Genomic DNA, 27,470 nt, shown 5'->3' on the forward strand with positions numbered 1-27,470 from the left:
GTCAAATCTGTTTACGTAAGTGACCTAAACAAGCTTTTACTTCTGTTTGCCTGACAGAGCCATCACAACGCTGGACAAGTGAGCTAGATTCCACTCCATCCACAGCACAATTCAGCTAAATTGTGTTGTGGGTTCAATTTAGGCCAAGCTAAAATTAGGTTCTTAAATCCATCCTGAGGCACCTGCTTGACTTTCAGAATTACTGAGCAGCCACCAGCTCCCCTGGCTGCCATTGGGAGCTGGTGGACGGGCAGCAGTTTGAAAAATCAGGCAGGTGCCTGGGGACGTCATTTCCAAAAGTCACTTAGATGCTTTTGAAGTGTTTATTCTGGGGATTTAAACGCTAGGTTCCTTTTTTGAAAACCTTAGAGGTTGACTCCAAATTGGATAGTTCTCATTCTTAGTTTGTCTCTCTCTCACACACTCCCCCTTTCCAGCCATTACAGGTCAAATCTTGGATTTGCTATATGCTGGCCTCTTCATTAAAAAAAAAAAAAAAAAAAAAAGGTCATGCGCCCCCATCGTTGGGCTGCGACTGCCAAATGCCAGCCTGCTGCTCCGTGAGGAGATGGGAGCGAGACGTCTGCATGAGGGGGAGGGTGGTGGGATTAGTAGTTGTATCGCTTGCCAAGAGGCCAATAGAGTCACCTGTGTAAAAGGCTGGACAGGCTAGTAGGGCCTGGAGTCTGGACATGCAGTAACTTTGGCGCCATGACACGCAAAAGATGGTAAAGTCAGAGCACAACTAAGCTGCCACATTAGCTGTCTGTGGTGCCATGTGTTGTGTTAGAGGGGAGTCTTGGGGGACTACTTGGGGGACTGCTCTTGGTGTGACTTGTGTGTACTGGACACTTCAGTGGCACGTAGGGACTCTTCTGTGATATACATTGGGTGACTGGGCTGCTGTTTGTAGCAGGCTGTGTGTGTGTTGTGGTCCTGTAAAGTCCAGTCCTTTCCTGGACACGTCTTGATGCATAGCAACTGCCTCTTTTTGTTGTTGTTGACGGTGTCATGTTGCAAGATGTGCGTTTCTGTTGTCTACTGCTCACAAGCTATGGTGTGGAGACTAGTGTCAGGCAGCCCTGCTTTGTTAAAGCTGTTCCCAGTCCCTCATGCTGACGGCCCTCACCTCCTAATGAAGATAGTGAGAGTTCAGGGTGCTTAGTTACCCAGAGCCTACCAGCTTGCAGAAATCTGAGCTTCACATTGTGGCTGGGATATTGATTGATTCAGCAAGTTCAGGCTCAACCCTACAAATGCTTACTCACACAAGGAGAGTTTCAAAATTGATGGAGCACCTCACAGGCGTAAGGATTTGCAGGATCACATCCTTTAATGGCTATCTATATGCAACTCCCAAGTACCCTGTCTCACTGTTTGAGTAGTTTTTGAATCATATGGGGGCGCAGCCACCTGAATTTGTACTTTTCTTTTTGGGGGAAGATGGAGGTGGTGGGAAGTTTGCACTGATTTTGCCTCACTTTCTGCCACATATTGCTGTGGAAACTGAAGGAGTAGTTAGTCAATATGCCCCCAAATCCAAGTTAATAGGGTTATTTCTTGTGTATAATCAAGCATTTCCCTGAATTTGCTCTGAATTCCTGAACCTAATAGCTATACTTATAAATTAGCAAAACTAAATCAATGTATGGTTTAGAGTTGGGCTTGAACCAAAACTCTGATCCAAGCAGCCCCACATATACAGCGGCCAGTATCTGGATCCATACCTGTACTTTGGAAGTCGTTCCTGTCTGCATGTGGCCTGAATAAGATCTCTGGGTCCAAATTTTTCTCCTGACATTTCAGTGGCATTACACCAGGAACAATTTTGGCCCCTGGCATTTGTACAACCTTGAGTAATGGGATTTAAATGTTTTGTATCTTGTTTTATTCGTCTGATAACAAAACTAAACAGCACCCCATGGCTGTAAGAAGTGGGAAACAGAAACACAGTATAAGTAAAGAACACATTTGCTGTTTTTATTGGTGCCTTGTAGGGCAATAATACTGAAAAAAGGGGAATGCAAAAAAACCCAGCATGGTGGTAACCCACATCTTAAAGAGTACATCAACTCCTGGTTTTTTAATTTATTGTGGCATGAATGATAACATAAAACCAAAACATGAAAATATACAACTTATATTACACTATGTGTTATGAACAAAATATAAATCTATAACTCTATGTTATATTTACATAATTATTTCTTTTATTAAATTTCAAGTGAGATGGTAGGTTGCACATACTTTGTTTTAAGCTCCAGGCATTTGATTGTCTCTATTTTCTTTTCTATTTTTCTTTTCACTTGTAAAATCCAAAATGTTAGAAGGAGGAAGAAGAGCTTTAGAGCCAATGGAGCTATATAAATACTGTTTCAGCAAACCAGTGACAAAAAACACTGGGGAGTAGAGAAATCAGTCAGTAGAAAAAACAAACTTGACATGTTCTTCAATCTGGGAAACTGACAAGTTAAGATAAAGTTGAAGAAAATGTAAATATAAACCAAGCTAAACATCCATCCCATGCCCTGTGAGTTGAGGATACACTTGGATCCACATCTAATGAATTACATACATTTCCTTGCAAAATTGAAGATGGGATTCTATCAAGAAGTGGGCAGACAAAATATTTCATATTTGATAAACCATGCCCTTAAACATATGATATATTATGCAGTTGCGATTAATTTTAGTGGCTAAATTCTTGCTAAGTGAGGTCTATGTTGCCACTGTGTGTAATTATTTTTGATGTTACAAACGTAATGTCAGAGTCTTCTTCAGCGACAATAACAGCTCATCTCTTTGGATTAAAAAAGAAAAAGCTTTGAAAATGTGCTGTAAAAAGGTTAAAGACAATTTACTTTTTAAAAAAATGATTTAATTAAAGAGTCTACTGCAGAAACCAAATCTTTGAAATAATGTCTATGCAGAAAGAATTTCTTCCATATGCATTTGTAATAAGAGGATTTTGTTACAAAACTAATTAAATTCTATAATAGTAGCTAGTGTTCTTTTCTGGGGGCCTGATTAATATAGCGGAACGGTTAAATAAAGATGTTAAATGCACTTAAAAATCCTATTTTACTAATATAAGGCATGAATAAATTCAGAAAGAATTATGTGTTATTTCATTGAGCTTACCAGTCAGTCCCTCCATTTTTTTTCTTTAGACCCTCTTTTCCCCACTGCTGGTATTACTCTCTGAGAAGTTTGAGACACACTGGAGTAAGAAGCTGCCCTGATTTCTGAGGAAATGAAATGTGTGACCAACACAAAAGTTCTAACAAGAAGATCATCATTATATAGATTCCCAGGAAAGGGGCGAGCTTGGCCCATATATATGCTAGGCTTTTTGTGCAATTTTAGGTTAATACTATCCTAATCTGTTCTAACCTGGCTTTTCTCAGAGCCATAAGGACACAAAACCCAGGAAAAGAAAGAAACAAGACAAGAACTACTTTTATAGTTTTTTTAAAAAGGGCCTCTATTTCAAACATGGGTGTTTTAATACTATAGGACATATGGGCGCTCTGATCCAGCAAAATACTTAAGCACATGCTTTGTAGGGCTGTATCAGTTTCAACATCTAAATCCAGGGTCTTTAGCAAGCTACCCAGGTTTGAAAATTTGACCCAAGCCCTAGGTCCTAGCATAGTCTCTCAGGTATAGGTTGGGTTGCAATAAAGTCAGCATTTTTTTTTTCTTTTTTTAGCATTCGTTCTGAGACTCAGTCAAAGACAACACAGAATGTAAAGCACAGCCCCATCTCCCACACCTCCCCAAAAAGGAATTCTGTCACATCACCCATTATGAGGAATAGGGCTTAGTCCTCCAGCCCTTACAAGTGCTCCTAATTCACGCGACTAGGCCCATTGGCTTAAACAGGGCTACTCCCATGAGTGAGGCCTTGAGTATCAAGCTCATAGCTTTTTTGGGTGAAATGCTAGTCCCATCAAAGTCTAAGGCAAAACTCCCATTGACTTCAATGAGGCCAGAATTTCACCATGCCTGCCTTGGTGGCACCTACCTGGAGCTAAAACAAAGTATTCTCGTAGCCCGAAGTCACATAATTAAACCAGAGCATCTCTATAACATGGTGGAAATCAAGCAACCAGCAAATGTGAGGTGAATCCACAAGAGTCAGAAATAATTTGTTCACAAAGACAGGGAACAAATTAAAAAAAGAAGAAGCAAATATCTGTTTTCACATTGTACATAAGAATGATATAAAAACAATTGTCTATTTTTTTCTTCTTATCCAAACAGAGTGCTTAAAAAAATTGGCTCTAGATGACTGGTGTAATTAAATAACTAAAATGAGTGATGAGAGAGCAGAAGTTAATTAAGATTGAAAACAACACTTCCATTAATTCACTCCATCATAATAAACATCAGAAGTTGACATGACTGGGGCCAAAATTAAAATGAAGAAATAAGAATGGGGGTGAGCATGGGAAGAAGTGAGTTTTTATATGTCTATATAAAAAAGCGGGGTTGGGCAGCAATTTTAAATATCTCAACAGCTTCATTTGCTGCACTGCCAAATCAGAACAGAATAAAATAAGGTAGAAAAAAGGGAAATAAATTATACATAATTTACTAATCTGGGAACAGCTGACCATTATTATTATTATTATTATAATTACCATTACAACACTAGCAAGAAGAGGCAGTTCAAATGAAAAAAAAATACAGTCATCAAATACAAACAAAACCAATAAAACCCTCTGACGTGGAGGATGTGATCAGCTACTCCAAGCGTAACCCCAGAGCAAGTCTTCTGAAAGCGAGAAAAAGTGAAAAGAATTTTTGATGCAGAGGTGGAAATCGAAAAGGGGAAATAAAGAAAAGGGAGGGAGAAAAAAAGATGGCATGGGGTGAAGCTATCACACATCCAAACCGCTCATTGGAGTATTGTCCTAACTCTTAAATGGCATTTGTTTGTTTGTCATTTGCTTTGCACAAGGTCTTGAGAAGGAGCTTTACACTTCAAGTGGTATGTCTTCAGGGCAAAGTAAGGTCATGATCCTGCAATTGGATCTGTGAGGACTGACAGGGTCAGGGCCCTGAATCTACTGGTGAGTACTGTGGGCTGGATCCTGCAAATGCGTGTAGTCCTTACTCACATGAGGCGTTCCCGTGATGCTGATGATGAGCGTCTTCCTGTGAGTAAAGATCTGTAGGATGGCGCCCTATGTTCACAAACTGTGCCTCAATGGAAAGCTTTTTTCTGTAACATGAGACCGCACTTCCTAGGATAGAGCTGCTGTTGGAAATCAGAGGTATCCTTTTCGTGCTAGGGTTAGGTAATGCTGCTGCCTGCTGTCTTACCACATGAAACTGGGCGCACTCTTCTTAGAGGAGGATCAGAGTCAGGCACCAAAGGATGCTTTGTGTCACTTTGAAACAAAGCAGAATTTTCAGTTAGGTTGCTGAAAATACCGTGGGCTAAATTCTGCCCAGGGTTATATGTGTGCAACGCCACTGTCTCAAACGTGCATGCCCATGTGTAAACAGCACAGAATTTACAGGTGAGATGACTGAGGCAAGGAGGTCTAGAACAACATTATAAATATCTGTTAGAGCTTGAGGGAATTTATTTATTTTCCTGGTCTCCAACCCTTTTGGAACCTCAAAGACTCAGGATTTTGCTGCCCACAGTGGATGGGGGAATTGCTTCATTGTTATTTTTGTTCTTTCTCCTTGCACAGACATCCCACTGATGCCCGTGGGTGTTCCAAGTAGGTAGAGAGAGCAGAGTCTCAGCCAAGATCTGCCTTATGGATCAGAGATCAGCCCCAGATTCATCCATTTTCGCTCATTCTAGAGGTTAGTACTTCCAATTTGCCTGCCCTGTTCTAACAACGGTCATTTTTTATGTTGCCATTTGAAGTATAAATTAAAAGCAAAGGCTCCTTACAGACCAAGTTGTTTGGAGGATGTGGGATTTCATCCTGAATATGATTTTTGCTCACAATGGTCCAATATTATTCTTATTAGTACCATAAACACACACACACAAAAATCCAAGATCATAAAATATTTTTCTCTAAATTTTCTTATGTCTCTCTCACTTTCACCTGAGAACGGCACCTACAGTTTCCTTTAAAAAAGAAAAGAAAAGAAAACAAAGTCTAATCTCACCAGCTGCTGGTATATCAGGTTCTTCGAGGGATTGTCTAAGACATAATAACACTGTCCTAACTTAAGACAGAACAAGAAACAAAAGCGACCAACCGGAAAAATAAAATTGAACTAGTTCAGCGCTTTAGTACAAATTTGGCACTTGCTCAAAGACTCGGTGTGGTGTGCAACTGATGAAGAGAAGTCCTCTCGAGAAAGGAAATTGCTTGTTGGGGTTTACAGAAACAGACTCCCCACTCCCTTCCCCACCATACACACACATGCGTGCCGCCAACCCTAAATATTCAAAGGAGAAGGGAAAAGGAGGAGGAGGAGGCAGAGGGGTAAAAGGAATTGTCTTTTTTTTTTTTTTTTTCCTGTCAGGTGCATTACCAAAAAAAAAAAAATTTACTTCTCTTTAAACTGTAGCACAAAACAACAAAACACATTCACAAGCCACTTGTTGGCACTGTGTACCTGAGTGAGAATTTCTAGAACATTGTAGAACAAACAGCCATAGAGTTTATTTGAAAAAAAAAAATAATCAAAGGTCGACGGGTAAGACTTCAGTGCTTGGGTATAGCAGCTGAATTACTGGCATTATTTTACCCATAGCTTATTTCATTCTTTTGTTGTTGTTACCATCATTGTTTCCTTTCTTCTGGGCCTTTTTTTTTTTAAATGCAGGCTGATGTCTATTAGTCAGCTGATGTCCCAACTAGTTAAGACTAACAGTTAAAGTAACAGTCAGTGTATGAGAAAGTTAATGTGCTTGGCCACTGGTAAGGATAAACCAGGTGGGGCTTTTTTTTTTTTTCCTCCTTGAAGTCCTGTAAGGTCACGCAATATTTGGACCCTTATCAGTTGGCTTGTCCTGCAATGTGATTTTCACTGTCACTGCCGTAGTCCACATCAGGGTCGTCCTCTTCTTCGTCGTACTCATCGTAGATTTCTCCATTGATGTCACTGGCCTGCATCTCCTCTTTGATGTGGGGTTCCTCGCCTTTGATGCCATAAGTGCTCTGGATGACAGGCATCCCGGGCTCTGGGCTGCTGGACACACTCGAGTGCTCTGATGGCAGATGGGGGGAGGGCATTCCTGCCATGGCGATGGCTCCTGGGTAGACTACACCAGTGGTGGCGATAGGAATCTGTGCTTGTTGCCTGTTGTTGAAAAATAAAAGGATATTTAAATACAAGCAGGAGCAAAGAGAGAGCTTAGCAGGATAGCCTATAAAGTCACAAGGACTATCATTATTGGGCTTGGTGGGCCGCCCTTAATCTTCCAAGCTTTGACACTTGATCCTATGACTAATGTTAGGCCTGAACCAAATCACTGATTCAAGCACCACCAAACTTCAGAGACGTTTGATCTGTATCTGAACTTTGGAGCTTGCCTAAGGTGCAAGGTTCCTTACTGGGTGAATGAGATGTCTATGAGCACACAGCCAATGACAAACATCCTGCCACCCATGGTCCAACAATTAAAAAAGACTTCCCCTCCCCCCCACCCCCCCCCCAAAATAAAAAAATTACGGAGTGCAACGAGGGCCAGAAACAAACAGCAAGGTTTTGCTGGCAGGAGAGAGGTGGTGGTGGGAGTTCCTGAGGAAGTCTATTGGTGGCATGGGGAAAAGGACCAGGCTTCCATCTGAAAGCCTGACATAGGCTAGGAACATGGAGTTTATTTAGAAACCTGATGGCTTGTAGGGAGGGGCACAAGGCCTTCTGGGACCCATGTGGGACTGTGGGTGATCCCCAGGACCTCCAATGTCCACAGGGAGGTGGGTGAGAAGAGGGATCATTTAGTGATCGGGATGGACAACTCCCTGGAACAGTGAGAAATATTAGTGAAAAGTAGATCCTCTCAGGGATGGCAGATAAAACTAGAAAAAGCCAGACTTAGACATACATTGTTTTAAAATAAATAGAGCAACAGCAGTGTTTGATAAAAATCCTCTATAGGACATTTAAGCCTTGGAAACATGTACAAGGCAGTGAAAGCAGAATTATTTCAGGCCATCAAAATTCCTTTTCCATGTAGAACACTAGCTGTGTTGCACCAGAGTTTATTTCCCTGAGAAGCTCCAGGGTCCCAACAAGCCTAGAGGTTTAAAATTCATGCTCCTTTTGTTTCCTTGCTGCATGAAGTAATTCCATTGCAGTAATACCCTTCAGTACATGCTGCATATTGTAATGTCATCAGTGGTGTGTCCATCTGTACTGAAAAGCCTTGCCACAGGAGACAGGGTGGAATCTCTTGAGATGAACATTTTTAATTAAGAGTGAAACCATCCCCTGTTCCTGAGCCTGACTGTTCACTGACTGCCCAGTAAGCCTTGCACAGCAATCCCGAAAGACTAAGCAGTCCCAAGCATCTGAACATTTATTTGGAATTATTTGCCACATTTTTAACGTACTTGCTTGTTGCTGTCCTAGGGAAGCCTGCTCACTTCCTTATTTCAAGAACAATATAGTATGCCTCAACTAAGGGCTTAGCCTGTAAATAGGGAGAACATATATTTTGCTTTTACTCTTAATTCAACAGAAAGACCTAGCATTTCTGCAACTAGAATTATTCAGTGTTTTTAAATGGCTTTTAATAATAGGAACACTTTGCACTCAGACGGTGCCTCTCATAGGCCAAACGTTTGTTGAGTTTCACAGTTCTTCTGTAATGTCACTTGCATTCCATAATTGAAGAATAATATCTGCCACTCCTATAGCGCCTTCCATCAGAGGATCTCAAAGCTCTTTATAGCCATTGATGTGTTAAGGTTCGTGATGGCCCTATAAAGTAAGCATTTTTAGCCCCTTTATAGAGATGAAGAGGCTGACCGAGATTAAGGGTCAGATTTTTCAAGAGAGCCAAGTCCCAACTATTGTGACACTTACGGACAGACTTTCAAAACTCTTGAAAACCTGGCCATTTATTTTGGTGCCTAAATCGTTTACAAATCTGGCCCTAAATGACTTGCACCAGATCCTGCAGTGAATCAGGGGCAAAGCCAGGAACAGAACCTGACTCCCAGGATCAAATACTGATTGAAGTCAATGGGAGTTTTACCATTGACTTCAGTGGAACCTAGATTTCAAACACAGCCCCCCTCCCCAGTCCCTGCTCTAAATTCTAGACAAACTATCTCCAAAATGTCTTGTTTTCAGATAGGGTACTTGTCAGATTCATCTGGAAAGTTAAATAATAATACTAAAAACATTGCAAGATTAGTTTAAAAAAATTGTAAAGCCCTGCATGTCAGCGAGATAAGCAGTATTTGGGGGGCTCTCTTGCCACCTATTCTTTCTCAGAAAGACCCTCCCCCCTCTTTTTTCTAATCTCTTGATGCCGAATGTTGGCTGACTTCCCTATGTTTGTTTCAGTGCTTACTAGTGGGATCACTGAACCTGCCAGCACCACAGGGTTAAGCAGCTCAAATTTCTCTGTTGAGCTGCTTATTATAACAGTGTACACGGTAACTGTTCAAAACACTGTCTAAGGACACTTACCAGTAACTGGGCCACTATTTTCCCCTTTACTGCTATTCATACCCATTAACTAGACCCGGTTCTGGTACAATAAAAAAAAAAAGCATTCCTTTTTCACCCCAAAAGGGAAACAGAGCGCAGATTCCAATCTTTTTAAGGCTAGTTGACTTTTTTTTTTAAACAAAAACTATCTTTTTTTGTGTAGCTCTGTGTTTCCTGGACCATATGTGGAAATATCACAAGAACATCTGTCCTTGCAATACTTCTCACCTATCTGTACCCAAAACCAAACAGTAGTTGCAGAAAGAACCTTCCAGGTGGGTTTCTATATCAAAAAGCAGAGAAGTAAGTCTGGACAAACATGCAAACCTTTGGATATTTTGCTGAAGCAATCCTCTTGAGATTTGAACCCCTCACTAGCTTTCAGCTTACCACCAAGCAAAAGTGTCTCTGGCACCCGTAATGCCCTTGGACTGAAGTAATCTCATCACCTGACCAGTGTGAGCTGGCTGAGGATGTTTTATGCCTCTATCCTCACTGACCTTACTAGCAAGGCTCAACCTGCCATGGGCTGTGGTCTTCAGTAGCATTGCTGAGTAATCTTTTAGCCGACCTCTTGCCGAACCCCTTGAATGTGAGCTAGTGTTTCTGGCCTTGGGAGCTATAGGCACTATCAACAGATTAATTCATATAGATTCTGTAAAACCCCATAATGATTAATACTTAGCACATCTGTGGTGCATTTCATCCAAAGGTGTGGTCAAAATGGGCAAGTATCATTATCTCTATATTACAGATGGGGAAACTGAAGCCCAGTTGGCCAAAATTAAATAGCAAAGCCATGAACAGATCTCCTGACTTCCAGGTCACAGCTATATGGACCACATGGCCTTTAAATATGAGCTTCATATTAGTTAGTGTGATGGGGTGTATCGGCCCTCTGCTGGAGGTCTTGCAGTCCTGCCACACCCCGCTTTAGGAAAAGGAACAGTGAATGTGGGTCCTCCAGGCCTGCCTAGAAATGCTGCAGAGCAGCAGCCAATCAGAGCACAGCAGGCTCAGATAAAAAGAGCGGCAGCAGCTGAGCAGATCAGTGGCTGGCTGGGACCAGAAGGAGGACAGGAAGGCTGCAAAACTCCACAGGTAAAGAGGCCTGGGAGGGACTGTATTCAAGCAGGGAAAAGACAGAGAACCCTGAGATCAGGGTGAAGAAGAAGGGGTTACATGGGAATTGGCCCAGGGAATAGCAGCAGCACCAGAGTTAAAGGAAGCAGCACATGGCTGCTATTTGTAGGGTCCCTGGATTGGGACCCGGAGCAGTCAGCGGGCCTAGGTTCCCCCCACCGGCCACTGGAAAAGTGGCCTAAGCCCCATGGAGAGGATAAGACTCTGCATTAAAAGCCTAAGAAAGGGGCTGGGAATTTAAATAGGCCCCGTGATGGGCTGAAGACCCTGAAGCGGGCCAACCATATGTTGAACTTTATTACCCTGGAAGGGGACTGGAATTAAGGAGTAAGCTGGCTGGACAGCTGGGAAACCATACAACCACTGAAAACAAAGAGTCTCCAGGGAGAAAGCACTGGGGGCACTGATCTATACCAGGCTAGGGACAGATTTAAAGCTAGCCCAGAAGGGCCGAGAATTGAGCCCCAAAGGCAGGGCTGCAGATATCAACCAGAGCAAGTGAAAGGCCCTGCTGGAGTTTTGTTACCCTGGAAGGGGTTTGTTTGTTCGTTCACATATTGACTGTGTGTGACCTGGCTGGAGGGCTGGGCCACAGAAAACACACCTGACGAGGTTAACAGCTGTCGGGGCACCGGAAGCCAAGAGAGAGGGAGTGCAGGTTCACACCCAGCTGACAAGAGGCACTCCTCCGTCATAGTTAGCAACACATTATTTACCTCATAATAAAATCTGAAGTTTACAGCTCTGAAACAAGGACAATTTCTACTGAAATAAAAGAGATGACAGGCCCATACCCAACATTAAAATACTGCCTCATCTCTTGTCGCCTGTTGCGCATGATTGCCTTGTACTCGCCGATCCGCAATTTTTTGCCATCCACAAGACAGGTGCGCTTCGGCCTGGGCTTGTATTTATAGTCTGGGTATTTCTCCAGGTGTTGCTTGCTGAGTCGGGCCTGCTCCTCATAGTATGGCTGCTTCTCTAGGTTTGTCATAGCTTTCCAGCGAGATCCTGTCACAAGAAGAATGAGAAATGAGAACCCTGCCCCTTTCCCATTCAGAGAAGGACAAATAAGCAGGTCATTAAGAACAAGATACCCCCGGTCCTATGGCTTTGGGCTGTGAAACAGTCAGCGCTTTCACATGGGGAGGGTCACAGCTAGTTTTTATTTGGCCTGTAAACCTCCCAGCTATGCCCATGTGGTGCAGATAGCTTTGTATGTGGCATTCTTTTATGGACACTGCTGCTACACATACTGTCTTTTAGATGAGACATAACCCCAACGTCCTGACCACAGTCATTATTAAAGATCCCTGACACTTTGTAAAAGTAGGTTGCGAATCCCAATGGCTTGGGCAAAGTCCCATTCAGCTGTTTGAATTCTAGTCTGCCTGTGTTCCTCTGTAGTTTCATTTAAGCATGGTACTCGTCTCCACTTCCTGTGTGCTGTGAACTAGCTGCTGCATTCCACCCTGGGCTGGATTAAAATATAGGGACGCTAGGGCCTTGATTCCTAACGTCAGGCTTACATCAAAGTCTAAGCTTTCATTGTTTTAAACAAGTATCTTTCTAGCTTTCACGGTTGTAACAAAAAGCTTGAAAACATGAACTGAGCATAGCCAATGTGCTGAATTCTGCCTGAGTCTTCAGAGAGCCTGAAACAATAGCTTTGAGAGATAGGAATTGTGCAGTGCATCCCAGCGAGGTGTTAACTCCAAAACCCTCTACAGTGGGAAGTCGTGCCAACTCCAGCCCAACAGAGGACTCTGTATGTAGCAGGAGGTGAAGAATGAAGTGGGCCTGGCTCACCTGTTACAGAAATACAAGTAACTTTGAGAGGGCTCCCCTGCTTCTACCCCTGCCTCTCTGGGGCCAGAACAGACACCTGCTGCTACTCCTGGGGTGAGGTGGGATGCGGGAAAAGAAAGGGCCATGCCTTTGCCTTTCCCTATCTGGGAAGGAAGTCCTCTGCCATCACCACACCATTTGGGGTCAGGGTTATGGTGTGGGGCTGTGGCACAGGGACCCTCATATTGTGGTGTGACTAGGGTCCTACATTGCTCCCATTCAAGCCTGGTACAACTGCTTCTAAGGTAGAATTCCAGTGAAGAGAGGAGTAGTTCCCATATATTCCCATAAAGTACCAAGCTAGAGTCAGGTTCTTTGGGATGAAAGGTCCTATTTAAATATAAGGGAGGGGCTCTCAACCTTTCCAGATGACTGTACCTCTTTCAGTATGATTTGTCTTGCGTACCACTAAGTTACACCTTGCTTAAAAACTACTTGCTTACAAAATCAGACACAAAAATACAAAAGTGTCACAGCACACTTATTAAAAAACGGGGTACTTTCTCATTTTCACCATATAATTATAAAATAAATCAATTGGAATATAAATATTTTACTTACTGTTCAGTGTATAGTACGTAGAGCAGTATAAACAAGTCCTATGAAATTTTAGTTTGCACTGACTCGCTAGTGCTTTTTATGTAGTTTGTTGTAAAACTAGGCAAATATCTAGATGAGTTGATGTATCCCCTTGAAGACCTCTACGTACCCCCCGGGATACACATACCCCTGATTGAGAACCACTGGTACAAGGTATTATTAAAAAGAATCCAGAGGCGCAAAAGAGTTGTTCCCACGTGACAAATTAGCAGTTGGAGACAGAGCATTAATATACAATATTTTGATAACTACTGTATAAATTAAAATATTCCTGCTGCACTAGGATGATCCTTAACTTTTGCTCTGTGCTGCTGTGTATATACTGGGTGAATAGTGGAAAAAATGAGTATTTTTATTTTAAAATGTCCCATGACATTTATAAAGTGAAAAATTAAAAACAAAACAAACAAAAAAACCCTAACAGATAATGCCTGAAAAAATGCAGCAAGATACCCTGAATAAAATATTCTTTGGGAATTATTCAATGAACTCTAGGATTGCTTCAGGACAAGATTCATTCCACGCAACATTATGGACCAAACTGTGAAATATATGACCCAGAAGGAAAAACTGGTTGGAAAATAGTCCATTTTCGTACTGGAAATAAGTCTGCATAATTTCTCAACATAACAGGTTTAGAATGTTATATTTGACTTACAGTACTTTCCTTCTTTGTTACTCATTCTGTACTTAGCTCATGCTATTACTCATAGTGTTCTTAGCTCACTCTGCTCCCAAAACTGTCTTTTCAATATAAAAAAAGCACAGTTCTCTCTTCCTTAAGAAGGAAACAGTCTGATTCCTTTAGGAAAGTTCCCTTGGGAAGACAGAGCCCACTGGCTGACATCAGTTTTCTCGGTGCTCTGCTTTGTTGAAGCTTCATTTCGAACTCCAGTATGGGTTTCTGTAATGAAAGACTAATAGGCTGGGTACAGAATACTGATCCTACGTCACATCTAGTGGTAACTGACCTAAGGGGAAATGTCTACTCTGAAGGGAGCAATGAAAAGTCATCCCTTAGTACAATTAGTGTGGAGTCAATCATGTACCCTTTTACTGCCAATATATAAAGGAGCATGGAAAGCAGCTTGGTGGTCTCCTGAAGAGAAGAGTCATTTCCTAGTGGTTATAGCCAGGAAAGTGTCATTCAATGGCTACCTCTTTCCCACTGACTGCCAGATCCTGATCAGGTTAGCTGACACAGTGATAAACAGCTAGGAACTGCCAGAACCTGATCCACCCATGCAGCTGACCCAAGGGAAGCCTGTGTGGGAATATAGATGGGGCCTAAAATTGTTGGTGTTACACATTTGAGAGTTAGGGCCAGATCCTGCAAATAGAGCTCTAGGGTGCCAAGATGTGGATCCATTTTCAGGATCTATCCCTTCTTCAGTATACTGGCTTCTCTAAAGTCTGAAGAAGTCACAAACTAAGGCTAAGTGAATCTAGAACCCGCAGGCCATAAACACCATTTTAGCACCTACTGGTTTAAAAATAATAGTTTATGCTGACAAAGAGTTTTCATTTATAAATAATAAAGCTGAAAACCTAGAAGACTTTTTGCTTCAAGTATGTTAAATATCAGAGAAGAGAAGGCACCACAGGCTATTTCAGACTCTCTGGTAAGTGATGTGAAAGCATGTGCATGTGAGTTTAGTGGTAAAGGTGCATATGGACAGAGAACTGAAGGGGTCAAAGATCAAAAAACATTTGTTAGGAAGGATACGTACAAATCTCACCGATAGCTTGGCATTGCCACATGTAATTATTGGTGATCATTTGCACTTATATCTGACTCCTAATGCTCTACATATGAAATGCCTTATGGTTATATAGAAGTTCTCCCCCCCCCCCCGATTAAGTATCTTGTATTTACAAAACCAATAAATACGTAAATATCCCAGCAGATACGTAATATATGCGGTATATATCACAAACTAAATTAATAGTCTGAATACCCCATAGTTACCACTGTTAGTTTTCGGAATAAATGGATCATAGAAAAACATAACAGAATAATGAACATAAGCCTTCATCCTGCAAAGACTTATGCACATGATGAGCTGTATACACTGAATTCTCTGACAATGCAGGATTGGAGCTATAGTGGTGTGTATGTATTTAAATGAATATATCAAATAAAATCAGCCTTGTAAAATTCTGGTGCAAATGTTATGTCAACACACCAAAGTTACTTAAACCATCTTTTACTGTGTTGACTGATGCCAGTAGCTCCAAATCTCCAATTGGATCTGGGAGGGCAGACCTTCGTGCATAAAGTTAAGCACATGCATAAATTTTTGTAGGCCCAGAGCCATAGGTACTGACATTTTCATCCATATCTCGATTTGTAATATTTATACATAAATGTCATTCATTATTTCCCCCCTTGCAAGCTGCAATCTCAATAGCACAAAAATCCTGGCAGCCTCACCTCTCTTCCTAGCAAATATTTAATAGCTGCCTCCTGCAGTGATATCTCCTATTACTGTGACTTTATTGTTTTTACAAAATATACTAAAGATCATTTACTAGTATGTTTTGAAGTATCATAAATAATTAAAACTAAACTATGCTTGTCAAAATAAATAAAAAGCAGATTTTGTGATGAAGTATCCTTGATTTTCTGTTTATCGTTTTCATTTGCTTACTTACTAATATGCAAAATTTGGCACGCTGCCGCGGGTCTCAGTATGAAGTGTTCATGTTCTAAAGTGTGTCTGTCTAATATACATAGATAAAGAATGAGAACAGATCTTTACGCCCGTGTGAGACCTGATGAAGTCAATGGGAGTATATGCAGATTCAGGGGTCTGCCTGCACAGGTCACATAGCACGATCAAACTACTGTCATCAATCAACACAATAAAGTTAGGTAAGTACATTTTTTGCTCGGACAGAATAGTTTCATGATAAGTTTTGCAAGGCTGATTTTATTGTGTGTGTGTATATAAATACCCACACAACACGAGATATCATGAGACTCATGACAAAATTGCAAGAATTGTCAACACTCCAATCCTGCTTTGGGATCTGTGCAGGCACATTGCTGCACCCACATGGAGCCCTGATGACAGCAGTGGTCATCTGCAGAGGTGTAGCAGTCTGCATGCACAGATCACCATACAGGCTCAGAGTCTATATCCATACAAACACATATATGTATAGTACAGGCAGAACTGGAAGTACCACATAGAGTTAAGATGCTGTTTTCAGTTGCTTATAACTCTGCAAAACTTTAAACATCCAGGCTGAAATTTTAGATGCAGGGTGTCTGCCTCAGGCTGATTTTTTGATTGATTGATAGACCTGTCGTTTTCAACCTTTCTTCACTTGCAGACCCTTAAAAAATTTCAAATGAAGGTGCCGAGGACCCCTTTGGAAACTTAGAAATAGTCTGCAGACACCAGGTTGAAAACCACTGATATACACACCTGCATTAGTGGACTGGAGATTTGGGAGGTAACTTCCTGTTTTACCTTTTATAAATCTCTGTATGTATATTGTAGATCTATTTCTAAAATTAATTTATATATATTTAAAAACATATCTAAGGAATAAATCATTAAAATTTAAGGGGATCCAGCAGACCAGTTATTTTTTAAACAGATTTCTTAACAATTTAATAAAAAACCTAATCTCCACAACTTCAAGTTGCAATGAACAGATGGATGCCAAACGTATGCACAGATGAATTTAGTGACAAATCCGTATATCTAATTTTTATGCTTAAAACATAATACCATAGTGTCACACATAATCCCTAGAGAATTCTAGTGCAGTGAAGGGCACTCCTCTCATTTCACTATAAAAATCACCCCGGCTCAGTGGCATCCCCATCTAAGCCGCTCTCAGTGACAGTGCTGCTCTGTGACCCCAATGTGTAGGCGCACTGTTTAAAACATATACAGTAGTTGTGGCTTTTCACAAAGAGACCCAAACACCTGGTTGATCTGTAGGTTTCTAGTTGCTCACCCTTCACCAGAGAGCTCCCTGCTGACTTCAAAAGACTGGCCTTTTGCAATTGAGGAAAGACCTCTGTAACGTTTCTGTCAAGAAAAAGGATATCAGGGCTTCCCTCTCTATTGCAGAGGAGGAAGGTTAAAAAAAAAATTAAATGTGATGATGGAAAGGAAAAGAAACCACATCTCTTACTGCCTTCAAACATAGTTTCTTCCTCTATCTGGCAGCAAAACAGTATAGAGTTTGGAGTCAGCTATGTTGTCTGTCACCTCGACAAGATCTGTAATGAATTTGCACATTTTACTCCAACTACTGTATATCTAATCAGAAAAAGATGTCCCTATATCCCCCCTGATCTAGCGCCAAACAGTAAAAGGTGATTCCTTATGTTAACAATTTCAGCAGAATGGCTTATTAAAACCAGATTTTAGGGTATTATAAAATGCTTAGAAGCCCTTTAAAATGTCAACCAGGATCCCCAGAGACTGTGTAAAATGTCAGCCTAGCTGAAGTGCCTGTTTTAAGCGGAATGAATTAGCAGCCTGCTGTCGGAAGTTGTTATCCAAAACAATCAGTTAAGAGGGAAAACATCAAGCTCTCTTTGTACTTTCGATATGAAAAAGGCCATTCAGAATGATCTTTGTAGATTTTTGAAGCTGATTAAAAGGCAGGTTTAATCAGGCCTACTCTAAATTTATAGACAGACCAAAACTGTTACTGCCTCTGGACCCTAGTCTAATCACATCACACACCTGTAACTAGTCTAATTCCTTTTAACCAGTATACATTTATCTTACCACCAATTTAGCCTTCTTGTCCTGTTCCTCTAACTAATCTAATCAGCTCATGCCACCCTTTTAATCAAGGGATAAAGTTGTATCAGAACCAATATGTGCTGCCTCTCAAATCAATTTAATCTCATCTTTAATTCCACCCGGCTGCTACCTTATCATAATATCACTCTAACCAAGCTAACCTTATCTTCTAATATCTCTGACCAGTCTAACCTCAGCATAGTCACTAGCCGTCTTAACTAGTCAAGCCTTTTTAACATTGCTATTATATCCAATTAAATTTCTCATGCCATTTCAAAAACCAAACTGACCTTACTCGGGCAAATATTTTCGTGCTCACACTTTTAGCGCCCCCCCCCCCACCTTGCCTCCTATATAAAATGTATAATAGTGCAATGCTGTATCAGTAGAAAAGTGTAACATCTTAGATTTACTCACTGATAATTTCTTTTAGAAACATATGAGGGTAATTCATTGGCCTCTGTGAGCTTGATCCACAACAGGACTTAGGCACCTAAATCCCAGAATCAAGCCCAACTTGAATTCACAAAACCCCTGCTCAGCTGTCACCAAACCTGTAGAAGCCTAAAATCGTTGAGTGATTTTTCCTGTGTAAGTTGCCTAGGTGCCTGTGTTTCTGCCTCTGAGCATGTGTACTGCAGCCGTGACAGGCAACTGGACGCCTATGCCCCTGAGCGATTCACGAACCGGGGGAAGATAGGCATTCCTCTGCCTAACTCACCTGCAGGCCTGATCTGATAAGTGGCCTCAGACCTTGCTTGCCAGATTGAGCACCTATAGGCAAGCTTACATAAAATGGCAAGAGAGGGAGGACCTAGCTTATAGCCTAGGTTTTAGGTACTCACATGGGAGACGTCCAGTTCAAGTCTGCCCTCCACCTGAGAGGTAGAAAGGATTTGAGGTGACGTTTGCTACCTCTGAGGTGAATGCCCTAACCACTGGGCTGTGGGGTATTCCAATGCGAGGCTCCCTCAGGTTCAGCTGTTGCACTGTGGATAAGTAATTTTAAAGACTCACTGGATCCTGGGTCTCCCACCTCCCAGGTAAGTACTTTAAGCATAAGGCGACAGAGTTAGTCTCCTGCTTGCTCATGTTTGTTCTCTCTCTCTAGCACAATGATTCTTTCGTTATGTAGCCACAATGGAACAGCTTCAAGAGGAGAGACTGAGGAAGCCCAACCTCAGGCTATCCCATAGCCTAGTGGTTAGAACATGCACCTAAAAGGTGTCAGATACTAGTTCAAATCCCTTCTCCACTTCAGGCAGAGCTGGGACTTGAACTGGGCATCTCCCACATTGCAGGTGAGTACCCTAGCCACTGGGCTAAAAGTTATGAGGAAGCTCATCCCCCTCTGCCACCACCACAGTGGTTAAGAGAGGGGCTGCAGCTGAGAATCCCAAGCAGAGGGAGGCAACTCCCTGGAGCCTGGACTTAGGCACCTCTCTGAAAAAGGAGCAGGTTTTAGCCTCGGCTTCGCATCTCCCATTGGCTAGTTTATGCAAATAGCTGCCTAGCCTGCTGACTTCTGTGAATGTCATTCTAAGGCACCCAGCTGTCTCCATTCACTGAATAGAGAGCCTGGGTGCCTACTCAGGCTTTGAGGATCCCAGTGATTTTCTAGGCACCTAAAATTTAGGCATGGCAACACTCAGCCTCCCCGTGCCTATGTTCCTTTGTGAATCTAGCCCTATGAGCCAAATTCATATGAGTCCTCAGTTATTCCCTTTCTACTCTTCAAAGTGTCCCAGGGGTCTAATGTAGGGGAGAATTTGCCCTAAGTGTTTAAGTAAGTATAGAAGAGTCGGAAGACTGGTGCATGGGATTTACTAGCTGATATCCGTGGCAAATATGTATTGTGTGGGATACAGAGAGTGGATGGGGATATACACATACGTTCTGATGTTTCTTCTCTGATTAAGTGAATCTTCTCAGAATATCCTTGGTGTATGGATCATGCATTAGAGAGATGGGTAATATGACCGAAATATCATACTACCTACCAGTTTTTTTAAAAAGAGACATATTTTAGGATACAGGATCTTTCATCTTTAGATCATTCATTTGAACGCAGCACACTAGGTTATGAATCAGATACTATGGTGGGCAGCCTCATAAAAAAATAGATAAGAGTCAGTAAACAAAAGCTGACATCAAAAAATTTAACAAAAAGTCATCTCATGATTATTCAGTGGCTCGTGGGAATGAGCTGGTGTTCTGTCTAGTTCCCGGAAGGCCAGTGTCTTCGCACCAAAAACACCACCACAACTGGAAAGCTGAATGGGCTCTCCAGTTTATGGCTGATGCATACTGTCGGGCAGCATGGCGAACCTTGTATTGCTGTTGTTCTTGCCATAACTACGATGTGGGTATGCAGAGGGTCTAGGAACTATCAGTCAGGCCCTAAAATCTCTCTGAAATATTCAGTCAAAACCAAGGAGTTGTGCTACAGAAAATACAGTGCTCTGTTAATTTCCTTACCCAGTATCTTGCTAATGTTGGAGTTGTGCATGTCAGGGAAGGCTTGAAGGATCTTCCTTCGCTCATCTTTAGCCCACACCATGAAGGCATTCATTGGACGCTTGATATGAGGTTCATTACTTCCACGCCCTCTGGATTCCCGATAAATTCTAGATTCTGAGACACCTGCACTTCCTAAAAAGAGGGGAAAAAAATCATACCCAATTTGTGCTTTGCGTAACCTTCATCACATAGGGCACGTTCAATAAACATATGTTCAAACTGTATTCACCATGCTTTCTCTTCTCCTTGACTCATTCAGGTGTATCATATTCTTTTTTCTTGTGTCTAGTTTATCATTATATTGGTAAAGTACAGTAGGATATGGTATAAATCTGATCTGATGAAGAGCCACATTCATTTTTGCAGACAAAAAATGTAAAGCTCTTTTAACATTCTTTTACTGCTTAATAACCTAAAAAACAACGTTTATGAATGCAGGTTTGTTTGTTTTTTCTCTCATTTACAATATGTTGAATGTATTGCATTACTTGTTTCCAACCTCCTTTGTGATGAGAACGGTGTTAATATATGGCAACATCAGGTGGGCCTTTTTTAAGCAAGTCCCTAACTAGCAAATGAACATTTGCACAGCTGCCTCTGCTTGTGCTTACACCTCCACAATAAAAAAGCAATCGCAGAGATAGAAAACAGCATTAAGCTTGCTTCATCAAATCCAAACAAGCTCCCACAGACCTAGCATATGCATCATCTATAGATGATCAGCTCTGTAATCTGTGTGATCTCAGTTATCCAACATCTAATTATTTCCTTTTCTTTATTTTTACAATCATAAATGTGTTCTTGGTCCAGCCTTGACAAATGGAATGCATGACACAGAACGATAAAATTGCCCATGGACCTAAAACACCACAGTATGAATAATTTCTCCTGCCTTGGTTAGTGGCCACTCCCCGCTTTATCCCAGCCCTTCACTTCCATCCCCCAAAACGGAGTTTGTGTTCTTCTGCACATACATAACTAGAAATAAGGATAAGTAATTCCTACTGACCGTCAGAATCCCCACTCATGTTGAAATCCATCATAGCATGGCTAAACTTCCCGTCTTCATTCTGTTTTACTGCCAGCTGTTGAGTCAAGCTATCCAGTGTTGTTTTGTCCTGTATGGAGAAGATGACTGGACTTGGATCAGGAAATCCAATTGCAAAGTTCATAGGTAATTTAGAAGAATTGGGAGGGAAGGGGAATAATAAACCTGAAAAGTTTATTGGGCAAAGTCTTTAAAAACACACACGCACATTTTTTTCTGGGATGGATATGATTTAAGAGTCTACTATTCCATTTTAAAATTTGGCTGATTAGGGGTAGTGATGAGTAAACCTTGTAAGGCTGTAAAATTTGGTTCAGTTAAGCACCCAAAACTTTGGATGCACGGTGCATATTTGACTTTGCTATACCCCTGAGTTGTCAAAACTGGTTTGGAAATTGAGAAGGTGCAGGCTTTCTTGCAGTATATCTGAAGCTCCATTTCTCCTCCCAGCCTAAATTCAAAATGCAGAGACATACAACATTTCTCTTAATTGTTTTTATTAGTATTTTTGCAAGCAATCTATGGAAGCAAATACTAAACTTTTTCATGTCCCAGGAAAGGTTCAGTTTCGACTCAATCTGAATTTTGGGCAGTGGTTGGTGTTCTCATCTAGAATGCTCTGCCCCATCCCTGTCACAACTATCTATGACATGAAAGAAACAGGATCCCTGGATTGCAGCAAGACAGTATATGCTGCCAATTAAAAAAATTGATCAGGCTACAATGTCTAAAGATCCTGCCAGCACTATATCCCAAGGCAGATAATTCCAACATCCCTTCCTCTTTTTGAATTGCTTAAATCTACCAGTGCAAAGGAGTTCCATTTTCCATCTATCTGTTGTTTGTACTGAGGTATGTTCTGCATAAATATGCTATTTTTCTGGCATTAATCTGTGTAAGAATAAATCTTTCTGGAAAACAATACCATATTTTCAAAATGTAGACAGTTTTCCATTTGCAAAGCTAACAAAATGGTATGGTGTCAAATTATAAGTGACTCTGGTTGAAAAAATCCTTTTGAGCTTTTTCCTGAAGGAAAATTTACCACTCTGTTGATATATGTTCCTTTCTTGATGACTGTCAGATTTCAACAAAACTAAAAAACAACATCAGATCACCTGGCAATCTGGGACCCTAGAATGATTATATGTAGCCTGATAATTCGTCATATTGTAGAAGAAAGCAGGAAAGAAAAAAAAAACAAATGGAGAGGTGATCCATAAATTTGATCTGGGGTTCAACCAAAGATTTAAACTAATGTAGCTTGTATTTGACAAGGCTTTTCTTAAAATTTAGAGATGAACCTTAGAGCACACTTCTGCTTTCAACACCCCAAAGTTTTCTGTAATATTGTGTTAACTCCCTATCCCACCCCAGTGTCTTCCATCTTGGCTCACCTCTGCACTTCTGGGTTCTGGCTGCACCTGGATGCATTACTGCCAAAACAATGCAAGACAAACTGTTCTTGTGGTATTTTCAATCCAACTAGAAACAGCAGGGCCAGCCTAGCACAAGCGAGAAAGTGTTTGTGACATTTCCAGCCACATCAGATTCAGTTAGTTTGGAGAAGCTTCAAATAATCACCCAAGCTTTTCAGGTGTATAACTGAACCAAACTACTTACCCTACTTAAGTTAGCCCATCACTCATTTCCAACACAATGTGAGAGTATTCAGAAAGAAAATCAGTAATAAGTTTACTTTGTTTCCCCCTGCAATGGATCTCATATCTATAATGCAAGTCAATGGTTTTCTCAAGAAACAATTTACCCTCAACTTCCCGAGACCATAATGATATAGTCCAAACCTATTTAAGGCAGAGGCCATTTAAAAAAAAAATCACTGTCAGCCTAAAGTATCAAAAACCTCCGCTGTCTTCTGATATTTGGGTATATGATGGGATATTTAAAATTCTTTTTTAGACTAAAACGTGGTTTTTCCTGAATCATATTTTAACCTCTTAGAGAAACGGAGCTGAGAGCGCAAAGACCACTGGCTTAACAGCTCTTCTTTATGTAGTAAATGCAGCTCTTAAAGTTGGGGGCAGTTACATTCAGAACCACATTCCACCAACATGATTTGATTCAGTCTTACAGTCATGGAATATTCTGCTGTGCAATTTACAAAGCGCACACTGGGTATAGGTTGTTATCACGCTTTGACTTAACAAGTCCATCTGTCCATCTTGCAAAGAGTCTGGCATTTTGAGGTTCAGTCACATTAGATGAAGTGTGAGAGAGGAAAAATGGTCATCGGAGGACAGAAAGGAACAACAGAAGAATGCCGAGTTCTTGAGCTGTACTGTTCTGCCACATGGCTTTGAGCTGACTCACCAGAAGGCTCAGAGGTACAAGTGATCAGAGGGAAGCCCAGACTACGTTTCAGCATCAAGGCAATCCCTAACCGGCCGCTACTAAAACATGCAGTATAATGAAATAATTCAATTAGTAACTATAAAGTGGAAGTCGAGCTAATTCTCACAGGATGTCACTCTGAAACAGATGATGTCAAAAGTACGCTGCGCTTTTGTCATTGTCCCTTTGTGCCATGGCTTACGTTAGCCATCAGTCAGTCCAAGAACAGGGAAAGGGAGAGGATGGCATATGGGGGCTGAGGAGGGGGAGAGAGGGAATGTGTTATTTATCTTTAATTACAATATATCAGAGCAGCCTGTAAGTCAAAAAGGGTACAGCTGTTACACTTCAGTAACAACTAGCAGCTACCGAAGCAAGGAAACACAGTTATTTCAAAGAAAAATCCAGAAGCACCCAGTGTGGGAACAATGATTATCCAAATAAAGAGGAAAATAATCAATTAATACCTTGGCGAACTGGAGGGAGAGGCTAAATCCTGCAGTCCTTACACAGGCAAAACTCCTACTGGGGCACAACAGAAGGTGGGGAATGAAAGTCACCATGTATGATTCATAATAAGATGTGGTACCTGAATAGCACATTTCATGTAGATGCTCTCAAAGCACTTTTGAAAGTCTCATTAAAACTCAGTGCTCTGTGTGAAGTGGGCACTATTTTACTCATGCAACAGATGTGTAAATTGGGCACAGAAACTCTCCCTCCCAAGGTCATGCAGTAAACGAGGAAAAGTGGTAGACTTGAGGACAGAACACAAGTACAAAGATACTGTAGTGATAGGCACTTTTATAAAATCCTAGGCACAGGGGTCATGTTCTGACTCCCAGTCATGCAGTCTAACCACTAAACAAGCTGCAGCAGTTTTCCTCCAAACCTGACGTTAAAAAAAAAAAAAAAAAGAAGCATAAAACAAACACGTGTAACACAAAATGATGATCAGTAGAAAGGAGCTCCAGACGTGAAAAGCACAGCTAAACACAATGATCCCTTATTGTTTTACCGAAGGGGGTTACACTAGGTGGGTAGCAGTATCTCATTAGCTGGAACCCTCTCTCTTACCTTTCTCAGATGATATTTCAATGCAAGTTGAAAATACTAATGGCCACATACAAGCAACAATGGAACAAGGGCTCTCCTCCCCCCACAAATTAACTGCAACATGCTGATAATGCCAATCCACCCTCATCTCATAAAATCTATTTAGTGACTCCAAATAGGGATACACAGTGGTTTCAAGTTCACACATAAAAAGGATCCATTAATCATAGTTACCGTAATTTGGTAGCCAGTTACGAGTACTTAAAACTCCCACTGCTCCCTATCACCGCAGTAGTTGTGTAAGTACATAATAAATGATACGAAGGCTGCCAGGTGCTACAAATGATGGGCTCAGTGGCACAGGGATGAGCGCAGTTGTTACTTGCCACTGAAGGTCAGAAAGAAATGATACATCAGTGCACTTTGCATTGAGCTAGGCCCTGAACTCATTTTAGCAATTATATCATAGCTTTTTGGGGGGAGGAGGGGAGTTTCATTCTCATGATGTCCTGAAAGATCCCTCCAGTGCTAAGATTTTTGAAGGAAATAGATTGATATTCCCTAAAATACTTCAAGTAGCAAATACCATCCACGATAAGCCAGTGGTTTTCAACCTGTGGCCCACGGACCCCTGGGGGTCCACAGATTATGTCTAAGATTTCCAAAGGGGTCCACACCTCCATTTGAAAATTTTTTTAGGGTGTCCGCAAATGAAAAAAGGTTGAAAACCACTGATATGAGCAGTGAGTGAATGTCATCTGTTACAACCTGGATCAGGTAATACCAGATTTGTTGTTGGGATTCGTAGAACTCGCCCAGACCCACAGACGTGATACAAGGGCTACTTGAAAAAGAGTCATTTAAAATGAGTGTCCAAGCCACATGAAAATATACAGTAGGGAAAAACCCTGCCCTGGCCCAGCGTTGGACTAGGGGCTTGAGCCAGCCCCCTCTGAATCTTTCTTTTGACTTCAGTGGAATTTGGATCAGGCCCTAGAGGAGCTCATAGATATTTTTCCATTTGTAACATCTGTGATTCTGTGACAAAATTAGAGATTGAGGGAAACTATCCTAATGGTCAGTTCAATTAGATTGTAACATAGTCTCACTGTGGGAGCAATAAAGCCCCATTGCTTGGGTCATTTAAAAGCATAATAGACAAAGCAGTAGAAAATACATTGTAAGGAGCAATCCTGCAAATAGCCCCACTCAAGAGGGCCAGAGAACTATAGAAGTGACAGACAAAATCAGAAAAATACACATGAGAAAATACTTCCAAATTGGCTTAAATGGTCCTACAGAGTACAGCTAATCAGGAAGAGTTAATAGCCACAAACAGATGAGAAGTTTTTTAAGGCATTATAACCAAAGAAAGTAATCTGTTGGAGAGTCAGTGGCAGGCCTCCAAGCAATGTTCTAATTATATTTTTTAAAAGAAAGAAAGAAAAGAATATGTACACACACACAGTGTCCCGAACCAAATAAAATGACTAAGCATCACAAGTCAGACTCAGTTACATGGTCAGCTGCAAAAGTTACTTGGCTCTCTGTCATGGATAGCTGTCATAACTTAACAAAACACTGATCTAAAAATGACAAGAACTCGATTGCCATCTCTCTCTCTCTCTGTCTTATATAAGAAACAAAGCATGAGGAGTCAAAACATCTGTTGAACAGACAGATGACCTTTGCCAGAACTCCTCCTACTGCTTCACAGATATGAATCAAAACCTTGGAAGATTTGGAAAATGAAGACGCTCTGATATATTCCCCTAATCACCCTTTTCCCTCCCCCCACCTCATTTTGGCTCCGGTAAGAATGCTGAACATGCATCTGAGATTATGTGCATGCTTCCATTCTTGAATTACTCCATAATTCAGTAGGGCAATGTGAATGCTGGGCCCATGGTGACAGATCTCCCCATTGAGACATTCATTTGGCCGGGGTACTTGGCAAACACTTAGAGTATGCTGACCTCTGTTAAGGTTGTCTTTTGCCAAAAGCCTTTCTCAAATTGTGTAATTCAAGGTTAAACGTTTTACTGAAGCTGTCCACTCTTCCGTATTCAATTCCCCCTCCACCTATACCCATTTTCCTTGATATGAATATTTTCATTCAGGTTTGATATGCATACATTTTTTGTGCTCATAGGGATGCAGCCACTCTAGAGTGTCTAGAGTGTCACAGCTATCAAGTTCATGTTCTTCTTATTCCAAGTGAACTGACAGGACCAGACTAAGCAAAATCCTTTTGTCCAGCAGCCTGGATGAACCACAAACTTGGTCTTTATCAATGAAATTTTCATATCTTGCTTGTCAGATCTTGCACTTTAAAATCCCGAGTGCATTGACTGAGCAAATGGCCCTCTGTCTTAAGTTCCCAATAATATACAGTATTGAGCAGAAGAAATGGACAGGTTGCATGCCCTGATACTTTGTTAGGTGCCCCTCTGATTCTGGTCACCCAGTTGTGC

At 41.3% G+C, this 27,470-nt stretch overlaps 1 protein-coding gene across 17 annotated transcripts in view; it reads right to left on the reverse strand.

The window, feature by feature from the left end:
* Positions 1–1,959: 1,959 nt before the first annotated feature.
* SOX5 (SRY-box transcription factor 5) overlaps positions 1,960–27,470 on the reverse strand; it is a 402,743-nt gene continuing 377,232 nt past the window's right edge. For all 17 annotated transcript variants that reach the window (XM_043538849.1, XM_037915855.2, XM_037915826.2 and 14 more), the window contains exons 12-15: positions 21,550–21,658; positions 20,499–20,672; positions 11,589–11,805; positions 1,960–7,287 (exon numbers count right to left, since the gene is read on the reverse strand). In XM_043538849.1, coding sequence (XP_043394784.1) covers positions 6,984–7,287; positions 11,589–11,805; positions 20,499–20,672; positions 21,550–21,658 — 804 coding nt within the window. In that variant the 3' untranslated portion in view covers positions 1,960–6,983. The remainder of the gene's footprint in view (positions 7,288–11,588; positions 11,806–20,498; positions 20,673–21,549; positions 21,659–27,470) is intronic.

The sequence above is a fragment of the Chelonia mydas genome, chromosome 1 (genome assembly GCF_015237465.2).
Source record: "Chelonia mydas isolate rCheMyd1 chromosome 1, rCheMyd1.pri.v2, whole genome shotgun sequence".
Classification (NCBI taxonomy): Eukaryota; Metazoa; Chordata; order Testudines; family Cheloniidae; genus Chelonia; species Chelonia mydas.